The sequence below is a fragment of the Pongo pygmaeus genome, chromosome 11 (genome assembly GCF_028885625.2).
Source record: "Pongo pygmaeus isolate AG05252 chromosome 11, NHGRI_mPonPyg2-v2.0_pri, whole genome shotgun sequence".
Lineage (NCBI taxonomy): Eukaryota > Metazoa > Chordata > Mammalia > Primates > Hominidae > Pongo > Pongo pygmaeus.
The window spans coordinates 73,077,594-73,103,440 of record NC_072384.2 but is presented as its reverse complement, the minus strand read 5'-3'; the positions used below and the strand labels follow the sequence as shown (position 1 = coordinate 73,103,440).

Sequence of the window (25,847 nt, the reverse complement as noted above, 5' to 3'; positions counted from 1 at the left end):
AGACTTACTTTCTCTAAAGGGTATTTTTGTTAAATAGTAGTTAATATAAGTGCACAGGATTAAGCTCCCTGCTATATAGCCAGGACTTAGAATTGTGCCCAGTATATAGTAGACGTTCAACAATACCTGAATGAATTAATGAATGGAACTGACAGAAATAAGCCTTTGTAGAGGAAGGTTCTATAGAAGTTTTTGCCAATTTGGATTGATCACTGTGGGCAGTCAAATCTTGATGAAAATAGACAAGTGAGGTGCACTTAGTCTAGATATCTATCTGTACCAATATCAGATATGGTTTTCTCTTTCTACTTTTTAGTATGAGATTTTTTAACATATAAAAATTAGAAGAAGAATTATAGTTCAAAAGATGGCAATCATATTTGCTTTGTACTTGATAGTAATCTACAAACATCTGACACTTTGCCTCTAAATACTTCAGCATTTATCTCTTAAGCGTAAGAATACATGATGATAGATCTTTGACGAAAATTTAAGAAAACAAAATTAAAGAAAAGGATTGTTGGGGAATGACTGATACAATATGTAAGAACTCTAAGTCACCAAATTTTGAGCCTAAGTGTATACAGCAAGGCTGAATGGTGGGATTCTGCTCACTGTTCCCAGTTTCCTACAAATGGAAATCCTAAGCTTCTGTGAAATGATCTTGTCTGATTCCCACCGAAGGCCTCTATCTTATCTGTCATTTAGGCTCATGTGAAGTGCTCTTATGCAACCTTTACTGCTCTCAGCCCTCAAAGCTTCCTTGTACCATGGCCCTCATTAGGATTTGAAGGAAATTTTCAGTCTCTGACTGCAATAGCTTCAAGTCCTAGTAAAGGACAGTCTGCTTATCAACTGTATTTATAACATAAGGTTTGCTCTAATGTTCTCTACTGGACATCGCTGCCAGTTACTTATAGCTAGGAAAGACCTTCTTTCCCACTGTTACAGGCTTAGAGCTTTCCCCTCTCTCTCTCTAAGCATTCTCTCTGAATGTGTATGTTCTATATTTTGCACGGAAAAGGAGTTCCCAGAGTGAGATCTCAGCTGAAATGGATGCTCTATGATGCTGAATAGAAATATTATCTTTCACATAATGAGCACCTCCATGCCCAAACTCCCCATTCCCCATCTCATTAGGGCAGCTAAGAGCCTTAGACTTTAACCATTGTTCTCCCTATGTTATTTGAGCTGCATCATATATATACATGTTCTCAACAACATGGATGTCAGCACAACAAATATGGGCTATATTTAATTTGGATTACTCTGTGTAGACTGGAGCTACTGTTTGCATTTTGACTCAGATGTTGAATAATTACATACCAATTCATTGAAGACCTATGTCCAAGGTTATTTTCTACTACCAATGGATTTGGAGAAATGTATGTTTCTCCATAGGATCCCTCCCTAACTTGTCTGGGAATTTATCTGGAAAATGAATGTGGGAAACAGTAGTAGCAAGGTTGAGGGAACAGGACTCCAATTTATTCCATAAACATTCACGGAGTGCTTTGCAGATGCTGCCGTCGGGAGCTCTGTATTACCAGCCATGGTCAACCCCACCATGTTCTTCCACATCTCTGTCGATGGTGAGTCCTTGGGCTGCATCACTTTTGAGCTGTTTGCAGACAAGTTTCCAAAGACAGCAGAAAACTTTTGTGCTCTGAACACTGGAGAGAAAGGATTTGGTTACAAGGGTTCCTGCTTTCACAGAATTATCTCAGGGTTTATGCGTCAGGGTAGTGACTTCACACACCATAATGGCACTTGTGGCAAGTCAATCTACAGGGAGAAAGTTGATGATGACAACTTCATCCTGAAGCATACAGGTCCTGGCATATTGTCCATGGCAAATGCTGGACCCAACACAAATGGTTCCCAGTTTTTCATCTGCACTGCCAAGTCTGAGTGGTTGGATAGCAAGCATGTGGTCTTTGGCAAGGTGAAAGAAGGCATGAATATTGTGGAGGCCATGGAGCACTTTGGGTCCAGGAATGGCAAGACCAGCAAGAAGGTCACCATTCCTGACTTTGGACAACTCGAATAAGTTTGACTTGTGTTTTATCTTAACCACTGGACCATTCCTTCTGCAGCTCAGGAGAGCAGCCCTCCACCCCATCCGCTCGCAGTATTCTAGAATCTTTGTGCTCTCGCTGCAGTTCCCTTTGGGTTCCATGTTTTCCTTGTTCCCTTCTTCCATGCCTAGCTAGATTGCAGAGTTAAGTTTATGATTATGAAATGAAAACTAAATAACAAACAAAAAATTCACTTCCAGGCACTACTGTAGGCACTGAAGATAGAAGGATGAATCTTTGTCCCCAAAACTCCATAGTTAGTAGAAGACACTAATTTCTTAAGTTGGTTTACTCCAAGTCATTAAGCTATTTATTCTACTTGAAGATGCAAGACATTATTAAATTAGTAAATTAATTACAATTTTACTATCTGGCAGCCCTTGGGTTAAATGTTTAGATGCATTATCGCCCTATCAGCATTCAAGTCCACAAAGACCTCAGACGCCAGAATCTAAACAGATACACTGTACTGTTTTCTACTTTCTTGCGTGATAAAAAAGAGACAATTTTGCCTGAAATAAACCCCGTGAATTTGAGGTCATGAAGCCTGTATTTATACCAATTGTCTCTTTCAAGTTGGGAACTCTCTACAAGGCAGTAAACTCTGCATTTCTCTTTCCACAAGTGTCAGATGAAGGTTGGGCAGTTGGTAATTTGGCCACATGATAGTGTGGGTTTGTGTGTGGATACGTGTGTGTCTATGTTTCAGTATGAATCACAGTGATTCTGGTTCTCTTAAAAAGCAAAAAGTAAGTGAATGACACAAGCACATTATTTATGTGGAATATTTATATCCACATATCCCATATAAGGGTAGATTTGGGTCAGACAAGGCTTTCTCTAGCTGTCCTGACTTTTTACTTCACGCTGTAACTTCCATGTTCCCACAGGCTATCAGTGGGAGGAACATGTGGAACACCACTCACCCACTGAGAAAAGACCACCTGAGATGCTCATTTTATTGCAGGACATGAGTGTTCACTGAAGAACCCTTGTAGTTGGTCATGTCAGCTTCTAATTCTTATCATAAGGCTCTAAGACTAAGCCAAGAATCAAAATAATACAGCCGGTTTTAATTCATGGGACAACTAATGATTGGCTGAAATAAGATCCCATTTCCAGTGCCAAATGCTGCCAGGACAACACTAATTCCTAGCACAGTGCCTGCCACTTACTTAACATATAAATATGAGAAGGGGCTGGGGGTTGACTAGAAAGATCATCAACCTTGGGGCAGACAAATCAAAGTTCAAATCCTAACTTTCTTCTTAGTAGTGTATGACCTTAAACAAGTTATCTCATTTTGGTGACCCCAGCTGTGAGGTACTACTATGTTATTCTACTTTATCTATATTCCCCCAACATAATCCTGTCCCTCAATAAATACACTTTGATGGAAAAAATAGATGCTTACTACTGATTGATTGGTTGCCAATTCAATCAACAATCAATGATATTATGCCAGTTAATGGTACCTGTAAGAATTTTGGAAGAATCTTTATCATTTCCATATTTGTCCCTACTACTAATCTTATTTATAGTATCAAAATCTCTCTTAAGAAGCCAAGAAAAGTGAAAATATCAACCTGTTTTATACAATTTTTAAATGGATTCAGAGAAGCGATGTCACTTACTCAAGTTGCTATAAAGTGATTAACCCTAGAGTGAATAATGAGTTTCCTATTCTGAATTAAAATCCTAGGCTCTCTCCTTAGTTCATACCAAGACATTGCAGATTCTACTTTCACTTCCTGCTAACTCAAGTAACTTCAAGACATAGGATGTGAGAGGTGAAAAGGACCTCAGGTGAAACGACTGAGGTCTAGAGAGGATGAGTGACCTGGCTCAGGTCAAAAAGGAGGTAAGGAAAATAGTCAGAACTGGGTCCTACCTCCTAACTGACAGGCCAGGGGCCGTTCTGAAAACCCACAAGATGAATACAGAGAAGGACCCCTTTGCCCTTCATGAGCAATAGAGTCCTATAGCCACAGTGAACAAGGCTTGAAAATGAAAGTAAATGGAAAGAAATGGAAAAGAAGCAACTCTTGGCCATCCCAACCTTTTGTTGTCAAATGAGCCTTTATAATCTCCCTGCTCAGTAGAGCTTTGATGTGGATAAGACAGATGCAGAAGCCCAAGGCAGCTCTACTTTACTGGCCAACAGTTACCATGAAAACTAAAGGAAAGAGTGGTCTGGCCATTTCCTGAAGTTTGTAAAATGCTCACCTCTTTCTTTCTCCAGGTTTCCTTGAATATCTCTTCTTTTTATCAGCAAAAGTTTGGTTCATGTTTGCCAACATTTATTAGGATAGTCAGTGGGTGGGGACAAAAAGCAATTCATCCGTCTTTGGCCTAGTTGCAGATAAACTTCTCTCAGTCTATGGCCTAGTTGCTGATAAATTTCCCTCAACCGTGATGACTATAGCAATATTACAATTAGCTATCATAGAGAGATTTACTCTACTCTCCACCATCCTACCCATGGGGTGTGACCAGCCTCAGGAGGGTCTTCAATCATCTTGTCTTCCTCCTGCCATGACGTCTCCAGCCTCAGGCTAGACCAGCTGCCTGGAGATCTTGCCCCTTACGGCTCTGGACTAATCCCAAATACCTCATACCAATACCAGCCATTCGTGGCTCCTTCCTGCTACCCACCCCCTCAACACACACTTTAACCTGGGTCACCGGCAGATTATCCCTCAACAGACAGGTATTATCTAATCTAACACAAACCCTTCTCTCTTCCCAAGCTTTTCCACAGCACCCTTAGGAACTCACTGATCGGCAAACTCTCCTACACCTTCTTCCACTTCTAAATGTATCTTCCTATGAGATCCTGTCATTTACAACAACATGATGGAACTGGAGGACAGTATGTTAAGCAAAATAAGCCAGGCACAGAAAGAAAAACTTCACATGTCCTCACTCATTCATGGGAGCTAAAACTTAAAACAATTGAACACAGGGAGAGAGAATGATGGTTACAGAGGCTGGGAAGTATAGTGGAGCAGGGGAGTGCGGATGGTTAATGAGTACAAAAATGTAGTTAGATAGAATGAATAAGGTCTAGGATTTGATAACTACAGTCAACAATAATTTATCATACATTTTAAAATAGCTAAAAGAGTATAATTGGATTGTTTATAACACAAAGAAACAATAAATGCTTGAGGGATGGATACCCATTTATTCTGATGTGATTATTGTGCATTACATGCCTATATCAAAATATCTCATGTACCCCATAAATATATACACCTACTAAGTACCCATAAAATTTCAAAATAAAAAATTTAAAATAAAAATAAGCTTAAAAATAAATGTATCTTCCTGCCCAGGGAAGCCAGGCTGTCCTCTGAGGATTCTACTTCCAGCAGCCCTCTCAGCTAAAGACTGCCTCTCCTCTTCCCCAACCACCTAAAGGCTGGGAGAGGGGTAAATGCTCATTTGGTGCCCCCTTGTAACTTCTCAAATGTCTGATCTTCTCCTTCAAAAACCCCAGCTTTTTTGAAGACAATCACCAAACTATGCAGCCTCACAAGCCTCTCATTGCTGTGTGCTGGCTGACTCCTGTTTCATGGAGTCATGGGTGATGTCAGCTTATGACTCACTGCCTTTCTCTTACCATAAGCCCCATCATTGACTTTGGAGTCAACCAACATCCTGAGACTCAGCTCCTTGTCCTCCTTTGCTCCAATGACATTTTCCTCCAGCCCACCTTAGCCACTCACTCACATGGTCGTTGGTCTAGGTCTAGCAAAATATCATCTTCAAAATAGTGTTCCACTATTTTGCTAGACCTAGACTATGTGAAACCTAGACCCTGCCATTGCCAATAACTGCAGCCTTTGGCTCCCAGACACCACGTTCTCCTTATTCATCTCCCTGACCTCCTTGCTCATCTCCCTGACCTCTGAACATTGGTATTCCTCTTGTATTCTTGGCCTTTTCTCTCCTCTAGCCACACACATTCCTGTAAAGATCTCATGCAGTCTCATGGCTTAATATGAGCTTCAAATTTTTATCTTCAGTCTAAAATAGAACTGAGCTAGAGCTCAGAACCCTGAATTCCAATCTCATATAGCCAACTGCTTATTCCACACCTCTGCTTTCAAGTCTAAAAGGAATCTCAACCCTGACATGAACAAAACCAAAACCTGATTTGAAACCAAATCTAACTACCCCTCAGTTTTCTCTACCTGAGTAAATATTTATTCCAACCTTCCAGTTGCTCAGGACAAGGTTCTTAGACTCTCCCTTGTCTCCTCTCTGCCTCAAGTCCCACTTCCAGCCCATTGGCAAACACTTCTTCTTCTTCCTTCACAACACTTCCAAATTCTGGCCAGATTCTCTTCTCCATCACCAGCACTACTAGCCAGGTGTAGGTCACTATCTGCTTTCACCTGGATTATTGCGAGAGCTTCCCAGCTGGCCTCCCTCCCTCAATCTTGTCCCTCTTCTGTCTCCTCTCAACACAGCAGGCATAGTGGTCCTTCTAGGAGTATGTCTCATCTCTGTTCCAAACCCTCCAGTGGCTTCTCATCTTACACAAGGTAAAAGCCAAATCTTTGCAATGACCTGCAAAGCCCTCCTCAAGCTGGCACATGCTCCATGCAGTCTGATCCCTTCCCCCCATCATGTCTCTGACCTCCTCTCCTACTACTCTTCCCTTGCAGAGAGTATGAGCCCTCTGAGATACCCAGGGCACCTCGCTTTAGCCACAGGCCTACCTTGCATCTGTTGTCATTCTGCCTGGACTGCACTTCCTGAGATATCTGTATGTCAATTCCAGTCCCTTCCTTCCAATGTTTGCTCAAATATCCAGCCCAGGCTGGAGTGCAGTGGAGCGATCTCAGCTCACTGCAACCTCCACATCCCAGGTTCAAGCAATTCTCCTGCCTCAGCCTCCCAAGTAGCTGGGGTTACAGGCGCACGCTGCCTTGCCCGGCTAACTTTTTTTATATTTAGTAGAGATGGGTTTTCACCGTGTTGCCTAGGCTGGTCTCAAACTCCTGAGCTCAGGCAATCCGCCCACCTCGGCCTTCCAAACTGCTGTGATTACAGGCGTGAGCCACAGCACCCGACCATCTATTGTACATTTTATTCTATTTCCTGATTTATAAAGTCCATTTATCCAAATCTGCTTTCCAGAGCTTTATTTTTCTGAACCTTTATTTAAGGTTTATTTATATTTTTACTCTTTAGCTTTTTACTTTTATTTTTTAATATGCATATCCAGAGTTAGAAATTTTCTCTGAGGTCTGCAACCAAATCTAATGTTATTTGATATTATATGGAACCTGTCTTTTTTTATTTTTTTATTGTGGTAAGAACACTTAACATGAAATCTATGCTATTAACAAATTTTAAGTATACAATGTAATAATGCTAACCACAGGCACAATGTTGTACAGCAGATCTCTCAGTCTTGATCACCTTGCATAATGGCAGCTACACCCATTGAACAGCAACTCTCCATTTCTCCCTCTCCCCACTCCAACTCTTCTTAAACTCAACTAATCGCTTAGTGTACCCCCATACCCAAGCGGCTAAATGTTGCTGGAGAAAAATCACACAACCAAGGCTATCAGGACCCATTTCAAATTTATGACCAAAAATCTTCAGTGAGCACTCAACACTATCTGACAACTAAACTTCGCTAGTAAATTCATTAACCTACTCCCAAGATGACTATTACACACTTTCTCCTCAATCCTCAAATCTCCAACATCTCCTCCCACTCAACTTCAGTCGAAGATTTTGTCGTATATTTCATGCAGAAATATAGATGCAATCATGTGAAAACCATTTCAACTTCCCACCTTCATTCCACAAGCTTATTCATATCTGTAGTCACATGCTCTGGTAAACTTGTGCCCTATTTCCCAGCTTGCTGTCCTTCTCATGAGCTGGGCTCCTGAAACAGTTTCTTCTTTTCTGTATCATCTATTCCTTCCTAAACCAAATCTTTAAGCACTAGCTCCTCCAGCAATTTTTTTATAAGTCTCTTCTCTGGCTACACTTTTTTCTTTAGTGATTCCAAAAGCTCCCATGTCTTCAAATATCATCCAAATGTTGATGATGCCCAAATTCATTTTACTAGTCCAGATCTCTTTACTGAGGTTTAGATTTGCATGTATAAATACGTCTTTATTACATCTCTGTATGTTTAATATGTGTCTTAAATTAACATGGCTGAAGCTGAGCTATTGATCTTCTCTATCAAAAAAAAATCATTCCTAAATTATTTTCCTATCCTAGAACCACCATACACCCAATTTCTCAAGTCAAAACCAGAGTCATCTCCTTGGATTTCTTTCTCTCAGCTCCACATTCAACCCACAGCAAGTCCTGTCAGCATGACCTTCAAAATTTATCCTGAATCCAGACTCTTCTCGTCATCTCCACTGCAAACTCTTCAGTCTACACCATCATCTTCTCTCCCTTGGACCACCAGAAGAGCAACAAACAAGAAAAATAAGTTAAATATATAGCGCGCTTCATAGTGATAAGAGCTAAGGAGAAAAAGTAAAGCAAGGAGTCAGGGTAGAAAGTGTTGGATTGAAGGGGTTGAAATTTGAGCCAGTGCAGCTATGGGCGTCTCAGGCTTTAAGGTGGGAATATGCCTGCTCATTCAAGCACCAGTAGAAGACACGTGTGGCTGGAGCAGTTAAAGGGTGGGAGGGGCAGGAGATGAGCTCAGAATGGTCATGAATGACAGGGGTGTGGGGCAGCCCCATCGCCAGGACACACAGAGCCTGGTAGGTCACGGAAGGGACTTGGGCTTTCAGTTTGAGTGAGGTGGGGAGCCATTGAAAAGTTTTGAATGGAGAAATGGCTTACTTTCAACAGGAGCATTCTGCCGTGGTGTTGAGAATACATTACAGACAGCAAAGGTGCAAGTGGGGGGTCAGTTGAAAATAATCTATTACAGAAAGTAATCTGGTAATTGCAGTATTGCTATAATGTATTCTACAGTAATCCAGGTGAGAAATGTGGCTTTGACCAAGATGGTGGCAGTGGGGTAGGGTGTAGTGAAAAGTGCCAGAATTTTGGAGATATATATATTAGTTCTTATATATATAATAGCTCTTATAACTATGATATATATATATATATATATATACACACACATACATAAACATAATCTTCAATTAAGGCTAGAAAGAGTTGCTGAGAGACCAAAAGTGGGTGTGAGAGTAAGAGAAGAGTCAACAACAATGTCTCCAGCATTTCTGGAGACCTTTTGTCTTCACTTCACTTATTCCTAATTAATAATTAGAATAATCCATGAGGAAGGCTGGCAGGCTATGGTCACAGTGGGTGATGGGGACCTGGATGGGGTCCTTGCAGGAAGTCTTGAGGTATGCTTGGACCCTGGCTTCTGGGACATGTCAGGAGAAGGGAGCATTGGCTTTTCCATCATCAAGCCAAAGATGCCCCTCTTTGGGAGTATCTTTAGTCCCAAGAAGATGCCTCCTTGGAAGTCTGCTTCTCTCTCCAACCTGCATTCCTTTGATCAGTCAACCCAGGAGGTGGAGCTGGGCCTGGACTATGGAATTCCCACTATGAATCTAGAAAAGGTTCATAAAACAAAAACAAACACAAAGCCAGAAGTTTGAAAATGGCCAGTGGATAGCAGAGACAGGGATTAGTGGAGGTGTGGACCGGAGGGAGACCCAGTGCCTTCACAGGCAGAACTAGCAACTGGAGGAAGAGAACAGTCTCTTGCAGCTGAAAGTGGACATCCTGCTGGACATGTTTTCAGAGACCACTGCTAAATCCCTTTTAATGGAGAAGGAATTGGATGCATGGAAGAGTGTCAGCCAGAGGAGAAAATGAAGACCCTAAAGACATTCGTTAGAAGAGTAGGGAGAAAGCCACTGATCAGGGGATTAGGATGTGGCTAAGCAGGGTTTTTTTATTTGTTTTGTTTTGGGTTTGGTTTTTTTTTTTTTTTGCGGGGGGGTAGGAGTTGTTTGTTTTTTAGCAGACTAGCGGATTAGGTCCTGGGAGACAGTATCATATAATGTAGCCAATAGGCACTGATACCCTTGGGTTGGCAATAAGATGGTGAAATTTAATGGAGGAAACCAGGACTCCAGGCCAGGGGAGTAACTAGGAAGTCACTCCAGATGCACTGCTAGGGATGCCAGCCTGTAAAGAAAACCTCAGGGAGGTCTGGGGGTAATGATAAGCCTTGGGGTGCTCTCCACACATGTAAGCATGCAAATGTCCATGTCCCAGAATCACCATATTGGACAGACACCATTGGGAGAAGCAGCTGGAGCTCATCATCTCATCCCCTTTAGTGTTTGAGGCACGACGCCAGTTCAAAACAGCCCGTATTAGGGTTGCTTGGATGAGTGGCTGTCTTGGTTCTTTGCCCCTCTGACCACTCTCTCCCTGTCCTTACAGAGTACTTGTTCCCCACATCCACAACCTCCTCGGCTTCCGCTTTCCAACAGCATGCACCAACCTTCCACTGCAACACTGTATTTTGGGCTACTTCCTGTTCACACTACTTCGTTTTCATTAAATGATTGATGTTAAAATTATTTTTAAGTCCATGAAAATGAAGTCTCGTGTTTCTTTCAGTCAGTTTCAGAATTTCTCTAGAAATGTCTTTCTTAGGAATGTCACTAGTCAATCCTCCAGTAGTAAGAAGGCCACCCTCTCTAAGGAAATAGCCATTAAAATCAGTGACTCTGGAGCATTTTGTTGAGCAATGCTATGTTTCTCCAACATTTGAATTGTTTTCATCAATTCCCATCTGAGTTCTTTTTAGCTTACATCAGTGATCTTTTAGGCTTCCCTGTGATCAAAGGAGAGGCTTCCCAACAAAATGCAAATCTTACTACCCAAGACACATGGCAGGGTGTGTGAGAAGAGAGTATGGAGAACCTGTTGAAGCACTGGAAGCCACTTTGTCACCTCTGCTCAGATAAATATACCTACAGAACTCACTTCAGCAATTGGACCCTAAGCAGCCTCCAGTAGAAGCACAGCACTGCTCTGGAATTCAGCCACCTGGAGTCTCAAGAAAAGCACTCACCTGCCCTGTGACTATGGACAACCACTACACTTTAGTGCTCCCATTCCTGAATCTCTCAAATGAAAATATTAGATGGTTCTTGGGGTTGCTTCCAACACTGATATTCTATACTGCAGACACAATCTAGCTAGATTTTATGAATGCAGTGGGGTAGAAAGTCAACACTATCAAGTTTTCTCTCCTCCCATCTTATCCAGAGATTTGTATTCTATGAGCAGAGCACTAAAGACAATCACAAATAGATAGAATTCACCCAAGCACTATGTCAAATCTTCTCTTACCCTACTGATGCCTTTCAGCAAAAAAAGGCATGAATATTGTTGGGCCAAAACTTTAGACTTAAGGGACTCGTGCTGTTAAAAGTATGAGATGGCCTTATAAACTTCTCCTTCTCATTTTTCTTGTATTTTTTCACTAATCCATCCAGATTTCCTTAACATATCTTCAATGAGTATATAACACTTTTTTAAAGGCCATGTTTGACTTTATATCTGGCCCCTTTATTATTGTATTAGCTATTTGTCACTGTGTAGGAAAATACCCCAAACTTAGTGGATTAAGAAAACAATTGCTTATTACTTCACAGTTTCTGTGGGTCAGAAATTCATGAGGTCATGGTCAAGATGTCGGCCGAGGATGCAGTCTCATGTGAGGGTTTAACTGGGGTTCCTTCACATGGCTGTTGACAAGAGGCCTTGGTTTCCCACCAAGGGCACCTCTCATTAGGCAGTTTGAGTGTCCTCACAGCATGGCCAGCTTTCCCAGAGCACAAGAAATCTAAGAAAAAGCAAGGAAGAATCAATAGTATTGCCTTTTATAACCCAGTTTTAAAGAATCACATGCTGCCATTTATACCTTGTTCCATTCATTAGAAGCAAGTTGCTAAGCCCAGCTGCATTCAAGGGGAGGGAAATAAGGCTCTATCTTTTAAGGGAATGTCAAAGAACTTGTGAACATATTTTAAATCAACGGATTATAAATACTTTTAAAATACTCAGAGGAGTATTTTTAGAACTAGAAGTAGTTCTAGGTTCAACTGAAACCTCAGCCAGCCATGAGTAAAGTTTAGAACTAGAAGAAAGCATTAGAGAGTGTATATTATGGCCCCATGGGAAAATGTAAAAGTAACCAAAGGCAGTATTGAGTCTAATGAAAACATAGTATCCTAGGAAGAGCTCACTTGTACATGTGACAGCCCTAAGCTTCAAACTTGGCCTCCCATTTCTAATTGTGTGAACACTTAATTTTACCATGCCTAAGTTTCCTCATCTATAAAATGGGAGGATTAATACTTATTTTATAAGGTGTTGTAAAGATTAAATGCAATATTTTATATAAAGTTACTAGCACAAAATCTGTCACATAGTAGGTGCCCAATAAATCTTTGTTTTCTTCCTGATTTACTTGCTCTGCTAACAGGTGGCAGAGCTAGAACCAACGTACTAATACCCAGATCTGTGCCCTTTCTAGTATATATTGTTGAGTTACTTGTCATTTTTCTTATTTGGATATTACCTGGATATTTTTTAGGTAGATGTCTTTTATCAGCCCTCTTGTTGTATAACTTATATTGGTCATTTAGATTTTCATTTCTCCACATGCTCTTAATATGTTCTTTAAAGAAGAATCTGCCAGTGTGATTTGTAAATTGGCAAAACAACGTAATAGGGAGAGTGGGGGCACTACCATATCAAGGAACTGGTATGTATCCCCGACAAACCCAGTAGCCAGAGGCAAAGTAAGCAGACCCATACGCCCATATGCCGAGCAAGAAGCTTCTACTGTGAACACCCAGCAGGACAAATTAAACCTCAGCCAGCCAGGAGTTACCCTCCATTGAGGTGGGAGCTGGACAGCTTGGTGAACAAGGTGTTCCTGTCCGGCTTCCTCTTGTGGAGATTTTAGCTTTAACTCTTTGTTAACCTCTGTGCTGACCTATATGAGTATGATGCCACTCTCCCAAGACTCCGACCCGTGGTACTAGGTTGCTATTTGTGGTCCTTGGAAGAGCTCTGAAAGGTTCACTAAACCCTCTGCACTTCTTTTTCTGACTATATGATAGCCCTCGATGCCTTGTTAATCTTGATAAGGAACTAATCCCCACACCCCGAAAATCATTCTTAGGCAAAGGAAACCATCTGAGGAACCCAGAGACTAATCCAAAATTTTTGCACAAAACCACCCACAGCTGTTTTGAGTTAAGTGACAGCATTTAATTTCATGAGGAAAGCAAAAGAATGTTCTGTTACAGACTTTGCAGATTACCTTTGCAGGGGTTGTTGTGCTTTTCACTACTAACCATCCATTCTCATTTGAGGCCCTCACTCAGCCAACTAAACAGCTACTGCATGAGATTCACAGAAAGACCTTCCCTGACTACCCCAGATAAAGCACTCCTTTTCCACACCCCACCTGATCCCCTGGCATTTTACTCCATAATATCTATCACTCTCTGAAATGTTCTTGTGTATGGTGTATGTGGTTATTTACTTGTTCACTGCCTCTCTCCCTACTAAACTCTAAATGATACAAATGTAGCCACTCTCTCTGTCTTATTATCCATAGCATGCAGAAAAATCCACCTAAAATATAATATGATGAGTGGATGAATAAATGAACACATAATAGCTAAATGTATTGACTGTTTTACAGCATTATCAGTGCTTTTTATTTAATCTTCAAAATAACCTGATAAGTATTATTATTATTCCCATTTTATAGAGGAGGAAAGTGAGCCCCAGAGAAGTTAAGTTACTTGCTCAAAGTCACCATTCCAACAAGAAAAAGGACTACACTTTGAACCCAGACACCATGCTCAATCTATAAAGGGGTCCCCTCAATATTCACCCTCTTTTCAGCCCAGCTCTGAACAATTTGAGAAATAAAACAAAAGAACAATAACGGGGATGGAAATGTTATCTTTATAATTGATGGAGGCCAAGTTGGAAGATATTGAGTATTAGGCCTTTCAGGAAAATAGACGTTAACGTTGAACTCCAGATCTGGCAGTCCTGTGCTCTCAGCCCTGGGAAGCAGTATGGAGGGGTCTTGCCAGAGGGGCTTACATCAATGAGGGAGCAGAGCAACATGCCCGAAAGGAAAGAAGGAACCAAGCAAGCCCAGCTATTCTTCTCAAATTGACCGACCAAATAAGCCATCCCACCTCTCTAGGGCAGAGTTGGTAAAAGGGCACGGGGAGGCCACAAGTTACATTCTCTGAGTTCCCTTCACAGGAAGAAAATGAAAGGATTGGGGAGATCACATCATTCTAAGAACACCTCATGAGTATGGAGGGAAGGAGGGGTGCACGCACACCCACACGCATATGCAAAGGCGTAACCAGCACTGCACACCCCACAGAGTGCCCTGTACACCATTTTTGCAGACTTCAGCTTTAAACCAAAGTTGGGACAATTGTCTCAACACTGACTGATATTACACAGCTAACTCTGCCATGGGTGATCTGTTGACTCTGATGCCCAGACAAATACAACTGGAGCAGAATTTAAATACATGCCATTTCTGTAGTCTCTGGAGCACTGATTTTAAATAAGGCTATAAAGGAACTCTGGGCTGGGGGAGGGGGCAGGAAGAAAAGGTAAAGTAAAAATTTTTAAATCTGAGTGTGAGACCATCTGAGATGCCTAGCCCCAGTGGAGCCACCCCACCTAGTAGCCCAAGAAGCAGGGATGAACTGTCTCTGCTGAGTCCTGCCCAAATTCCAGACCCACAGAAGCAAGAATCATAAAATGGTGGCTACTTTGAGCCAGTAATTTGGGGGGTAGTTTATTACACAGCAATAGATAACCGATACAGGGGCAAATAGACGCAGTATTCTGTGCATTTTATTTGATTATGAAATTTTTCTCTATAAGACTATTCTACCTAACAGATTCTCGGAAATGCTAATCTAAGTAGTTAACATGATGGACATGTCTAAATCACAGTGAAACAACTTCTTGATAAGTGATTGCTATGGCCTCAGAAATTTCCTTTTTAAAAGGTCTGTTAGTATTTCATTATCTGCCATTAGTTTCAAACACAATTTTTACAGGTTATTCACTCATTCAACAGATACTTGTTGAGTGCTAGAGCAGATCATGTTTTCCGAAGGTAGCCAGAGCAACACCTCCCATTCCACACAGCCTGTGTCCAGTGTGACCTTGACACTCCTCTGTCAAGTGGAGGGGTCTATGTCCCTTTTCTGAGAATCAGAGTGAGTGTGACTTCCCGAACAACAGAGTACTGTGAATGAATGTTGAGTGACTTCTGAAGCTAGATCATTAAAATGCCAAGCACTTTGTCTTGCTATCTTGAGAGACTTGCTCTTGGAGTCCAGCTGCCATGTCATGAGGAAGCCCAGCTAGCCCACGTGGAGAGATCATGTGGAAGGATCACATGTAGCTATCTTGGCTGACAGTCCAACTGAGGCTCTGACCAATAGCCAACACCAATCAACAAACACATAGGTGGATGCCACCCAGTGGGCACCTCTGGGTATTCCAATAGCTAGTTAATGTGTGACTATTCTGGCTGACAGTCCAGCTAAAGCCTCAAACAACAGCCAGCATCACCCAGTCGTGGAGTGAAGACACTGTTAGATGATTGCAGCCCTTAGACATCTGGCCACACCTGGCTTCTTCTCAAATATCATGGAGGCCCCAGATATCATGGAATGGAAACAAGCCGTTCCTGCTGTGTCAAATATCTAATTCATAGAATCCACAAATAAAATGGCTAGGTTTTGGAGGGGTTTGTTAGTGCAACAATAGCAGCTGCGACTTGTAGGCGTGTGCCCACTGCGTGTAAGGCACTGGGATCAATGAGGTGGAGAGTAGAAAGATATTTAAGACCTCAGAAATGTATTGTTTTAATTCTATACTTTTTTTTTTGAGGCAGAGTCTCATTCTGTCATCAGGCTGAAGTACAGTGGTGCAATCTCGGCTCACTGCAACCTCCTCCTCTCGGGTTCAAGTGATTCTTCTACCTCAGCCTCCTGAGTAGCTGGGACTACAGGCGCATGCCACCACGCCCAGCTAATTTTTTTTTATATTTTTGGTAGAGACAGGGTTTCAGCATGTTGGCCAGGATGTCTCAATCTCCTGACCTCGTGATCTGCCCACCTCAGCCGCCCAAAGTGCTGGATTACAAGTGTGAGCCACCGCACCCGGCCTAATTCTGTACTTTTACCTATCCAATTTCACCATCCTTCTTATGTCAACTTAAATGTTTCCTCCTCTAGAAAGTTTACCTCATATGCCATTCACTTTCAGACTTCTTAAGTTCTCCTACTGTGGCTTGTAACACCTAGGCCTACCACATCATAGCTTCAGCAAGTTTTTCCTTTGACTGACTCTCCTTGTTTATTTTCTTCTGATCCACAGTAGACTGCCGGCTTCTGGAGGATAGACATTGTCCCTACTGTCCCTTGTTTCCTATGATAATTCTCAGCAACTAGCTCAAATCTGATACGTTAGCTGAAAATATTCTATATATTTGTTGGAAAAAAAATGAAGGCACTATACAATAGGTAAATAAATTAGTCTGCTTTGCTTTTCCTCAACTGTCTTCCTATAGATATGGAGATGAATATTATTTTCTCTCGAAAACAAGAATATATATTTTTAAATGATATACTCTACACTTTATAGCCGTCCTATCTCTCTCACTTCCAGCTTCATGCAGCCTATATGCCAATCATATCAAACTCTTTGCCCTCTTCTAAATATCCATGGCCTTGGCCTTGTGCCTTCTCTTCCATTACTAGGAATTCTCCTCTTTCCTCTATCTGAAGAACTCCTATCCTTTTTTCAAGATGCAACTTATATTATCTCCTTTGTGAAAATGTCTACAAATGTTAAGAACAGGATTCATTGTTATCTTCTGTCTGCCTATAGCATGTTTTATTTACCTCTGTTACTGTAATATATTCATTGTAATTATTTGTGTAGATTTTATTTTTATATCCAATTTCCCACTCTGTCTGTTCCACACTCCGATGGACTCCGCCTGTAAACCCCAGTGGATGAAGGACTTCAGATGCACTCTGTTTTTAGGCTACACTGTTGAGCTCCTCTAGGTCAAGACATTTTAGGAGACTACTTTTAATGTTGGTTTTATTTTAGTCCCTTGAGCATAAATCTCAGGAAGGAGGCAAAAAAGAAAAGCTGCATGATGAACTCCAATTTTTTCCTTTTAGAAAAGCTCTAGCCAGGTGCGGTGGCTCATGTCTCTAATTCCAGCACTTTGGGAGGCCAAGGAAGGCAGATCGTTTGAGCCCAAGAATTCGAGACCAGCCTGGGCAACATGGTGAAACCCTGTCTCTACAAAAATTAGCATGGCATGGTGGTGCACACCTGTAATCCCAGCTACTCAGAAGTCTGAAGCAGGAGAATCACTTGAGCCTAGGAAGCTGAGGCAGCAGTGAGCCAAAATCATACCACTACACTCCAGCCTGGGCTGGTTTCACAGAATGAGACCCTGTCTCAAAAAAAGAAAAAGAAAAAAAAAAAGTTCAATGAAATTGGTCTGGGCAATGATGTTTTGGTTTTTTGTTTTGTTTTGTTTTTTAAAATAGAGCCTCACTCTGTTGCCTGGGCTGGAGTGCAGTGGTGTGATCTCGGCTCACTGCAACCTCTGCCTCTCAATTTCAAGTGATTCTCTTGCCTCAGCCACCAAGTAGCAGGGATTACAGGCGTGTGACACCAGGCCCAGCTAATTTTTGTATTTTTACTAGAGATGGAGTTTCACCCTGTTGGCCAGGCTGGTCTCGAACTCCTGGCTTCAAGTGATCCACCTGCCTCTTCCTCCCAAAGTGCTGGGATTACAAAAGTGAGCCACCGCACCCAGCCTATTGTTTTTTTTTATATGACTTCAAAAGCATGGGTAAACAAAGTGAAAATAGATAAATGGGATTGTATCAAACTAAAATTCTTCTGCACAATCAAGAAAACAGTCAACAGAGTGAAAAGACAACCTATAGAATGGAGAAAAATATTTTCAAACTACACATCTGATAAAAACTGATATGGTTTGTCTCTGTGTCCCTACCCAAATCTCATCTTGTAACTCCCATAATTCCCACATGTTGTGGGAGGGACCAAGTGGGAGATGACTGAATCATGGAAGTAGGTCTTTCCCATGCTGTTCTTGTGGTAGCAAATGGGTCTCACGAGATCTGACGGTTTTAAAAATGGGAGTTTCTCTGCACAAGCTCTCTCTTTGCCTGCTGCCATCCATGTAAGATGTAACTTGCTCCTCCTTGCCTTCTGCCATGATTGTGAGGTCTCCCCAGCCATGTGGAACTGTAAGTCCAGTAAACCTCTTTCTTCTGTAAATTGCCCAGTCTTGCTGGCAATTGCTGATGAAGTATGTCTTTATCAGCAGCATGAAAATGGACTAATACAAAAACTTAATATCCAAAATATATAAGGAACTCAAACAAATCAATAGCAAGAAACTGAATATCTCAATTAAAAAATGGGTAAAGGAGAATAGACAATTCTCAAAAGACACATAAATTGATGAAGGTATAGGAAAAAATGTTCGACATGACTAATCATCAGAGAACTGCAAATTAAAACATTAATATGTTATTAATGCAATAACATATCACCTCACACCTGTTAGAATGGCTATTACCAAAAAGATAAAAGATTTGGCAAGGATGTGAAGAAAAAAGAAACCTCACATACTGTTGATAGGAATGTAAGTTAGTGCAGCCATTATGGAAAACAGTATGGAGGTTCCTCAAAAAATTCAAAATACAACTACCATGTGATCCAGTGATCACACTACTGGGAATGTATTCAAAGGATATGAAATCAGTATCTCCAAGAGATACCTGCACCCTCATATTTATTGCAGCATTATTCACAATAGCCAAAATATGAAATTAACCTAAATGTTCAACAGTGGATGAATAAAGAAAATGTAGCATTTATGTACAATGAAATATTATTTGACCTTAAAAAAAAATAAGGAAGTTTCATGCCATTTCAAGGGAGTAGTTAAAAAAATAAATAACAAAATAAAATAAGGAAGGCCTGACATTTGCATCAACACAGATGAACTATGAGGATTTTTTTTAGGTGAAATAGGCCACGAGCAGAAAGGCCAGTACTGCATGATCTCACTTATACGTGGAATCTAAAAAAGTCAAACTCAGGCTGGGCACAGTGGATCACACCTGTAATCCCAGCACTCTGAGAGGCTGAAGAGGGCAGATCACAAAGTCAGGAGTTCGAGACCAGTCTGACCAACATGGTGAAACCCTGTCTTTACTAAAAATGCAAAAATTAGCCTGGTGTGGTGGCGCACACCTGTAATCCCAGCTTCTCAGGAGGCTGAGGCAGGAGAATTGCTTGAATCCGGGAGGCAGAGGTTTCAGTGAGCCGAGGTTGCACCACTGTACTCCAGCCTGGGCAACAGAGTGAGACTCCTTCTCAAAAAAAAAAAAAAAAAAAAGGTCAAACTCACAGAAGTAGAGAACAGATGGTGATTACCAGAGGCTGGGAGCAGGAGGTGGTTGGAGAGGTGTTGGTCAGAGGATGCAAAATTTCAGTTAGATAGGAGGAATATGTTCAAGAGATCTATTGTGCAACATGGTAACTGTAGTTCATAACAATGTATTATATTCTTGAAAATGCAGAGAGTGCATTTTAAGTGTTCTCACCAGAAAAATGGTATGTGAGGTAATGCATGTTAATAGCTTGAGTTAACCATTCCACAATGTATACATATTTTAAAACATCATGTTGTACATAATCTATAAAGTTTTTGTCAATTAAAAATTTTTTAATTATCTTTTCTCCCCCAGAAGATCCTTCTATCCTCTTGTAAGTGATTACCCTACCTCCAAGCAATTCCCTCCCTCCATGCTAGGATCCACACGGCTTAAGTCTGTGTTTGAGATCTTCAGCACACTTGTTGGTACTTCTGTCCTCCACAATGAGTCTATTTGCTCCTCAAGGGCCAAAACCTTGTCTTCAGTGTCCACATACCTATCTGAGCACTGCCATTGTACATGACCTAATAGGAGCTCAGTGGCTGAATAAATGATTGATGGTTTATAATACTTTTCAAAGGGCTTCTAGCTATTATTGTTATGCAATCAAATGGTTTTGACTCACAATTTTTAAAAAAAGAATAAAGACTAGAGTGATTTATACATGATCTTGGGATTGCTTGAAAATATCATATAGCATGCTTATTTTTTTCACCAGAAATGGATTTAGATTATACACATATGCTTGTTATCCCCATTGTTGTAATATATGCATAATTGCTCTCCTCCAAGAATATTTAATCACAGTGGGTGCAGCTTTAAATAATATTACTTAATACATTAGAAATCCAACACCCATCAAAATAATGTGGCATTGCCTTATTTATGAGGTACTAGTCTACAGCTATAGAAATGATATCAGATAGCAACAAAAAGGATAGATTTGACTTCTCATAGAACTCTCCCCAAAACAGAAGCCTGACCTTAGCTCAGTACACTTTATGTTTGGTATTAAACTGATAACATTTCATCGGCAGCACATACACAAGACACAATGCTATAGCTTGCATAACAGGATTTGATGTCCGTTTATGTCATCAGAGTTAGATTGAATCTTTTTATTCACCTTAGCGAAGTTCATTGGAATGCAATAAGTAAATTCTTTTTTCTGTAGTATTACACAATGTGGATAGTGTCTTAAATATATAATTTAAAATAAGTCTCTAATGTTCTCTACACTCACTTGGATGTGATGTAGGAGAGATGGAAAAATTTGCTCTTGGGTGTGGTATAGTTTATATGATTAAATGCTTTATTCATACTCATATGTCAATCTATTAGTGTGCTGTTAATTCAAATGTTACTATGATGTATTTTATCCCCATTAACACATTCATCACAGGTGGATGTGAGACTTAGACAAAGGTGTATGTTCTCATTAATGATGAGCAGCCTATTCATCTTAGTGGAATGTAATTAATGTTAGTTACAATCCTTAATTTTTCACTGTTTGTCATGATGCATATTTAGCATTTCTCTTGTCCTTTATCAACCAGCTCCTTCTTATCACACAGCTAATTCAAAAAGACATATATTTAACTAAATCTGGTGCTTCATTTTAAAAGTATTTTACTGTCTGTTTCTTAATGTTTGTGGCAGTTTCCAAACAGTGGGACTTCATATTGGATGCATAACTGCAAAAACAATATTAAGGGGGTGATTTGGTTCACCTTTCTTTTAATGTATGGGATTAATATAATTCATTTGCTAAATTAAATAAAAAGACTTTCCAAAGATGTATTTATATTCTGCAGTACAGCATCAACTGAATAGAATAGTTTTTTAGGTTACAGCAAAGAAAGAGCATGTTAAAAAAAATACATGCATTGCTATGTATTACACAGATGCATAAATACATACATATATCTAGTGTTCTTTCTATCTGTTAAAAGTGTTTTATATATGATAACTCATTTAATCTCATAATAATCCCTATGAGGTCATAGTCCTATTATTATTTCCATTTTACAACTGAGGTAACAGAAAGACAGAGAGGTTAAGTAACTTGCCCAAAACCACATGGCTAGTGAATATGTGGATCCAGGCCCAGGGAGCCTGACTCCAGAGCTTGTGGACTTAATTCTACCATGCTGCCTCTCGTATTTATAACTCCTAATGAACTTCATCATTTAATAGTGGTATATTAAATATGCATGAAGTCTAAGCTAGGATTCTGATTTTACTTACATTCAATGATCTTTTTATCATTTTGCTTTAATTTTACTCTAATGACATAAATGTGTTGAGCGAAAAATCTATACGCTATTTGCAAAACAATAAACTTTAAGCCCTTTGAGATCAAAGAAGACATTTTATGTGACTTTATCCTCCCTGTATCTACACATGTATATAAATACAATACACATACGGTTGATTTCAAGCTGCGTTACATCTCCAAGTTGCAAAGCCAGTGATAAAGCAAGCCAGAAAAGCATACCTGTAGGTGAATATTTCTCACAGACAGAGGCCACTCTGCCTCTGAGAGGGCTGTTGTCCTTCCCACTGGGAGCTTTGAAACCACTTAGGGACAGCAACCATTAATAGGCATTTTAACCAATAAATAAATTTTTTAAATTTAGGGTTCAAAGGAAAATAAGATAAATTCGGCCTCACACAGATTACAATTGTGAGGCTATAATCATGAATCTTAAAGGGTTTCAAACGAAATTCAAGCATTTGGCTGTGTCTCTTCTACTCCAAATACCTGTTTAAAATTCAGTATTGAATTGGTGTTGAAATGGGTATGATATTTCTTAATATTTCTTACTCCACACTCTGGTTTTCAGAAACTGTAACTCTCTTTACTTTTCTGCAACTGAACTGAGTATCTGTCTCAATAGAAACTCAAGTCTCCCTTCTGTTCTCTAAAGGAAAATGTTTTTCAATTCCTAGAAACATAGTCACATCAGAGCTTGCCTAATGGATTCATGGTAAATTTGGTCAACATAGAGTCTCCCCGTCACCCAGAGGAGGCATGTCATCTATGCTCCCTCCCCTTGGGGGAGGCCTCGGGTCCTCAGCCTCCATCTGTCCACCGGGCATCTTTAGAATTGTAGGGATCCTGCCTGATTCTTTGCTGTCCTCATCTCTTCATGCTGGTACCCACCAGCATGGTGATGTTCCCATCTGCCCTCCAGCCATGGCACTCAGCCTGTACCTGTGGCTGCCTTCCCCTACACCAGTTGTAAGACATCCCAGTTCTGCCAGCTCTTGACATAGGTCTAAACTGCTGCGGGCCGTGCAGGAAAGGGTTTCAAGCCTCTGTGTCCTCTCAGGGCCTGAAAATGCTCCGGGAGGTGGCCTCAGCCCCAGCTGCCGGCACGCAGCACAGGAGTAAGAGGCCACTGTGGCTACACCCCCAGCTCCGCACTGCCTTGCAGGCCAGGCAAGTAGAGCTGCTAACTTACCTGAGGGTCTGTCACCTGCGTGTACGGGACACAGGCACAGCGTAGAACCGCTGTGGTAGAGACGGTCACTAACTTCTAACTATTTTGATCTTCTTTAACTCTTTTGGGGGAATACAGTTGGTAGCAGAGAGGCTGCTTCTACCCTATCGTGTATTCTACCAAATAGTTCCTGTCTCATACATGAACCCCAGCTTAGATCTTCATGAAACCTTCACCCCCACTCCATCACTTCCTAGGGCCAAAAAACTGCCTCCTACCTAACGGCATAAACGGGTGTGAGAAAACTGCAGGGGAAAACGTTGTTCTGCTATCCCTGTCACAGTGCCGCAGGGAAAGCAGCAACCGGATCTTTAATTGAGTGTGTCGCTGAGCTCTTCTAGTCTAGAAAACAGCCAGGAAGTGGATTATTTGTCCTTTCTTGTGTTTATTAGCCGTCACAGTGCACTGGCTTCTTCTCTTTAAAACAGCCTTCTGCCTTTTCTTCTGTATTCAATTTGTTTTCCAAACAGTTTCCCAATGCTGATGTTTGTTCAAACCTACAGAAAGAACATGAACTACTCCCCTACACCAGGTCATGCCTGGCCGAAGTGACAGAAAACCCCTTAGAAAGTACATCAAGAAACTGTAGTGATCTACTGTAATTTCCTTGAGTTTAAATGCAATTTGGGGGCTGGGCGTGGTGGCTCCCACCTGTAATCCCAGCACTTTGGGAGGCTGAGGTGGGCAGATCACCTGAGGTCAGGAGTTCGAGACTAGCCTGGCCAACATGGTGAAACCCTGCCTCTACTAAAAACACAAAAATTAGCCTGGCCTGGTGGTAGGCGCCTGTGATCCCAGCTACTCAGGAGGCTGAGGCAGGAGAATCTCTTGAAAACAGGAGGTAGAGGCTGCAGGAAGCCGAGATCCCACCACTGCACTCCAGCCTGGGCAACAGAGCAAGACTGTCTCAAAAAATAAATAAATAAATAAATAAATAAATAAATAAATGCAATTCGGATGTAACCACTGCCATGCTGTGTAAATTTTAAATGAAAAAGATATTTTAGTAAATATCTTTATGGCCAAACATAAATTATTTCAAACCACACCCACATTTAACTGTTCTCTGTTCTCTCCCTCTAGCACCCTTGAATACTGCAAATCCGAGAGCACTAAGAATTGTCTCACTCATAAATAAAGATTGAGCACCTCTTGTCTTAAAATAACTGATTGTCTGCCCGTAAAGCCATATAACCCCACACACATACCATCTCAGGTTACCGTGAGTTCATGAGATGAATCAAAGACTACCAGAGAAAGTTGCTAGCTGTCCGTTTTACAGTGTCTGCTTTGTTATATGTGGACTTTGCTTTTTTCTTCTTTACTTAACGTTCAATGTAAACTTCTCATTCGCTGGAAAATTATTCACAGCACATCAATAAAGGCAATGAGAGTCTTAGTGTTTTTATTTTGTAGGCATTACATAAGCCATCCGATGTACACCCCAAAGGACTGAAAAGTGGAAATTATTTTTATCTCTATTTTAAACAAAAACAAAAAGTTGGGTGGGGGGGCAGACACCTATTGGTTGACTCTCCTTTCTGACCTCAGGTCAAGAGGCTGTCAGGCTAGAAACACAGATCTCCCTGCTACCAGTGTGTGCCTTTGAAGTTGTTGCCCTCGTGACTCAGTGCAAAAGGGTGCGCCAGCCTGCGTACCGGCTCCGAGGTGTGATATTACCTCTTCTTGTTTAAATCACCCTCACCTGGAGGTTAACTAGCCTGATGGCGGCAGTGTGAGATCATGAGAGCCGCAGACCACACCGTCCGGACAGCCGCTCCCTGAAAGGAAGTGGTGGCCCTTCCTCTGGCTTCCTGCCATTTCCAGGGTGACCCATGTGCAGCAGTGGTGGTCTGCTGATGTTGCTGCCAGGCAGATTTAGGTGAATCAAGCTCTCTGCATGGAGCTTTAAACCAGTGTGTATGTGCTACACACCGAGCCCTTTCTTCCCCTGTCCCAGAAGAGGCTTCTCTGTTGGAACGAGGCTCTAAGCTTTGTACAATCAAAAGCCTTTGATTAAATCGGACCCAGTCCTTCTACTTGCCATGGCATTGTGTGACCCGGGAAAGCAGCAGGGCTACAAAACAGCCCAATCTGTCACTAGGTGGGCTGACCAAAGCAGGGCTAAACACACGGTTGATTTCAAGCTACGTTACATCTCCAAGTTGCAAAGCCAGCGATAAAGCAAGCCAGAAAAGCATACCTGTAGCTGAATATTTCTCACAGACAGAGGCCACTCTGCCTCTGAGAGGCTGTTGTCCTTCCCACTGGGAGTTTTTAAGCCACTTAGGGACAGCAACCATTTGAACAGAAAATTGTTCCTGTTTCTAAATGATTTTTAGAAAGAAAGAAAGAAAGAAAGAAGAAAAAGAAAGAAAGAGAAAGAAATAAAAAGAAAGAAAGAGGGAGAAAAGAAAGAGACTCTCAGGAAAGATACTGCTTTTCTGACATCTAATCCATAATATACACATATGGTGACACACAAAAAAAGGCCAGTTTATAAGAATTAACTTAAAGAGGTATCTGCTCACTCTGCTCTTCACTAGCTGCTGGCATCACCCCACACACTGTTTTTGTCCAACAGTGGTATGCATCCGCTCCCCTGGCCTCTCAGCCCAGACAGAACTCAGGGGAGCTCCAGCTTACACCTCTCTTTGCCAGAACCCCACCTAACCCACCTCCTAAGAGCCAGAATGAGACAT

At 41.2% G+C, this 25,847-nt stretch overlaps 1 protein-coding gene and 1 pseudogene across 1 annotated transcript; both read left to right on the top strand.

Annotated features, from left to right (window-relative positions):
• The first annotated feature begins 1,552 nt into the window (after positions 1 to 1,552).
• Positions 1,553 to 2,071, top strand: LOC129031381 (peptidyl-prolyl cis-trans isomerase A-like). The gene has a single exon (XM_054477616.2). It carries the CDS (start codon positions 1,553 to 1,555, stop codon positions 2,048 to 2,050), a length of 498 nt encoding a protein of 165 aa, XP_054333591.1. The 3' UTR covers positions 2,051 to 2,071.
• A 7,443-nt stretch (positions 2,072 to 9,514) lies between these two features.
• LOC129031380 (protein chibby homolog 1-like) lies at positions 9,515 to 9,920 on the top strand (annotated as a pseudogene).
• Positions 9,921 to 25,847: the final 15,927 nt, after the last annotated feature.

What these genes read in the sequence shown, in the direction of transcription:
- LOC129031381 (XM_054477616.2), top strand. Translation starts at nt 1,553, where the DNA reads ATGGTCAACCCCACCATGTTCTTCCACATCTCTGTCGATGGTGAGTCC.